The 2436-nt window shown below is 27.5% G+C and overlaps 1 protein-coding gene across 1 annotated transcript; it reads right to left on the bottom strand.

The window, feature by feature from the left end:
- Positions 1–468: 468 nt before the first annotated feature.
- Positions 469–1282, bottom strand: LOC130823295 (uncharacterized). The gene is made up of 2 exons (XM_057687915.1): positions 1246–1282; positions 469–1163 (listed from the first exon to the last, which is right to left on the bottom strand). The coding sequence occupies exons 1-2, from the start codon at positions 1280–1282 to the stop codon at positions 469–471; spliced, it is 732 nt and encodes a 243-aa protein (XP_057543898.1).
- Positions 1283–2436: the final 1154 nt, after the last annotated feature.

Raw genomic sequence — 2436 nt, 5'->3', positions numbered from 1 at the left:
TTAACTTTGAAAAACTTTTTTCTGCGAATGCCACAGTCATTGTAACATTTAATAATATTCTATAAGCAATTGAAGCATTTGGACAACAATCAGCTGACTAAATAAACTCAAGAATTTCTATGCAAGTCATTAGTTCATTTGGCAAATTAGATTGTAAAACTTTTAATTCCGAGTAACAGTCATTTAAATTAATATCAGATGAATCTCTATGAGAAAAAGTGTTGTGAAAAGATGTACAACATTCTCTTAATTCCTTTTTGTCTAATGTCTTTAACTTATTAATATCAAACAAAAATCCAAAAATATTTTCAAAATGTTTTAGTTGCTCAAATCTACTTTTCAAAGAACTAATCGCCTTATCCACGACAACCAAAATGTACTCAACTTTAAACAATTCTTTAGGTGATTGAATTGGTTTGTTCACCAAATCATTTTCATTAAAATGTTTTTTTCTAATTATACAATACTTTATTGGAAGGGTGAGTTCAACATCCATATCAAATGCAATATTTTAGCAATATTTAGGCAAGAAATAAATATTTCATCTGTAAACTTTACAAAATATGACAACATGTATCCTATTTGTTCTATAGTGACACTAATACACATAGATTTAGATTGCAAGGTCATGCTTATCTTATTTATAACAAAGAATATTTCATACCACATGACCATACCAAGCAAAAACTCATAACTTCCAAGTGCATTATACAAAGACTCAGCGTCACTCTTAGTTTTAGCATCATTACCATAAGAATCATAAAGCATAGACAAAGCTAATCTTATTTGGGGACCTTGAAATCTAATTGTTTTAATACTTTTAATTCGACTCTCCCAACGAGTATTAGATAAATATTTAACAGTAAGTTCAGAAACATTGTCAAGCAATATTTTCCTTCTTTTTGTGGAACTAGAGAATAGTGTATATAAGCGTTGAACAATTATAAAGAATGAAATGGCTCGTGAGAAAGAATGTGCTATGTCGCAAAGAGTAAGATTTAAACTATGACAAGCACAATGCATATATGATGCTCTAGGGTTTATTTCACGTAAACGCTTTTGTACACCTTGATGTTTTCCTTTCATATTAGAACCATTATCATAACATTGACCACTTATATCGTCAACATCGAGATTAAGAGCTTTTAATACATTTTGCAATTCTATAAATAGTCCTAAATCCTAATCCTAAAGTATCATTCACCTCCAAAAACTCTGTAAAATACTCTTGAATTTTTATTTTACTTATTGAAATATTCACACATGATATTATAAGAGTCATTTGTTGTTGATGAGAAATACAGGACCTTTCTCAACTAAAATGTCTCTAAATTTATTATCAAGAATGACCCAATTTGTTGGATCATAAAAATTCAAAGGAAGTCCTTGTTCATCATAAATGATACAGTTATTAGAATTATTTTGATCTACGTCATCATCAACAACAATATTAGACAAATTTGGTCAATTAATAGAAACGTTATTTGACATATTATTTGGTAATCAATCGGAGCATTATTTGACATATCATTTGGTATATTAATCGGATCATCATTAGACACATTATTATGATCATTTGGTAAATTATTCTCGTGTTGAGTGGCGCTAGATTCATATTCATATTGGTGATTAATTCAAATATTGTCATTGACATCGGTATTTCTAATACTCCCTCCTATTCGTCTATCACTCTTAAAATGCATTTTATTATTAATCTATAAGTTAAAACATAGTCATGTAGCATCTTATTTGATTCGTTTTGATGTAAAGATTATTAATATCTAACTTTTTATAATTTTTAATTATACATAACTCGATATTTTAAGAATTAAATAAGTGCATTGGATAGAGTGCATAAAGTAAATAGGACACTTAAAATGAATAGGAGGGAATAATAAATTTGTGAATAAACGGTTAATTACGTTTTCTCTTATTTCTTTTTCATTTCCACATAAATGTTTTTTAGGCAACATTATATTTATGAAATTAATTCACACACTCACACTATAATTAAAAAAAATAAAATTTATAGCACCTGAGGGAGCACGATGTTTAGCGATTGATGCATTTATACAACTCCCGAAATTTGAAACCGAGTTGCAAATGAAATCTAAAATTTAAATATGAATATTCATTATAAAATTAAAATCACATTCATTTGTTAATTAAAATATTCATTAACAAAAGACATGAAATTAGATTTGCCAAATGCCACTAAGATTATCTAATTCAATGACATTTGCACCAACGATTTGAAATAAGACATCTATTTGGCATTTGCAATTATTAATATTCATTAAAAATAAGACATTTTGCAAATAAAACCAATACATAAGCCATACATTTGCACCGACAATTTAGCATTGAAATCTAATTCATTTGAAATATAAATAACCAAAAACTTACATTCATGTGTAAATTTCAAAATCCTGAATT

This window comes from Amaranthus tricolor, chromosome 9, assembly GCF_026212465.1.
Source record: "Amaranthus tricolor cultivar Red isolate AtriRed21 chromosome 9, ASM2621246v1, whole genome shotgun sequence".
Taxonomy (NCBI): Eukaryota; Viridiplantae; Streptophyta; class Magnoliopsida; order Caryophyllales; family Amaranthaceae; genus Amaranthus; species Amaranthus tricolor.
Note: the sequence above shows the minus strand (reverse complement) of the source record. Positions and strands in the feature narration are given on the sequence as shown.

What these genes read in the sequence shown, in the direction of transcription:
- LOC130823295 (XM_057687915.1), bottom strand. Translation starts at nt 1,282, where the DNA reads ATGACTCTTATAATATCATGTGTGAATATTTCAATAA. An exon ending in ATGTGTGAATATTTCAATAA is followed by an intron (nt 1,164 to 1,245) that starts GTAAAATAAAAA and finishes GACTATTTATAG; the next exon opens with AATTGCAAAATGTATTAAAA.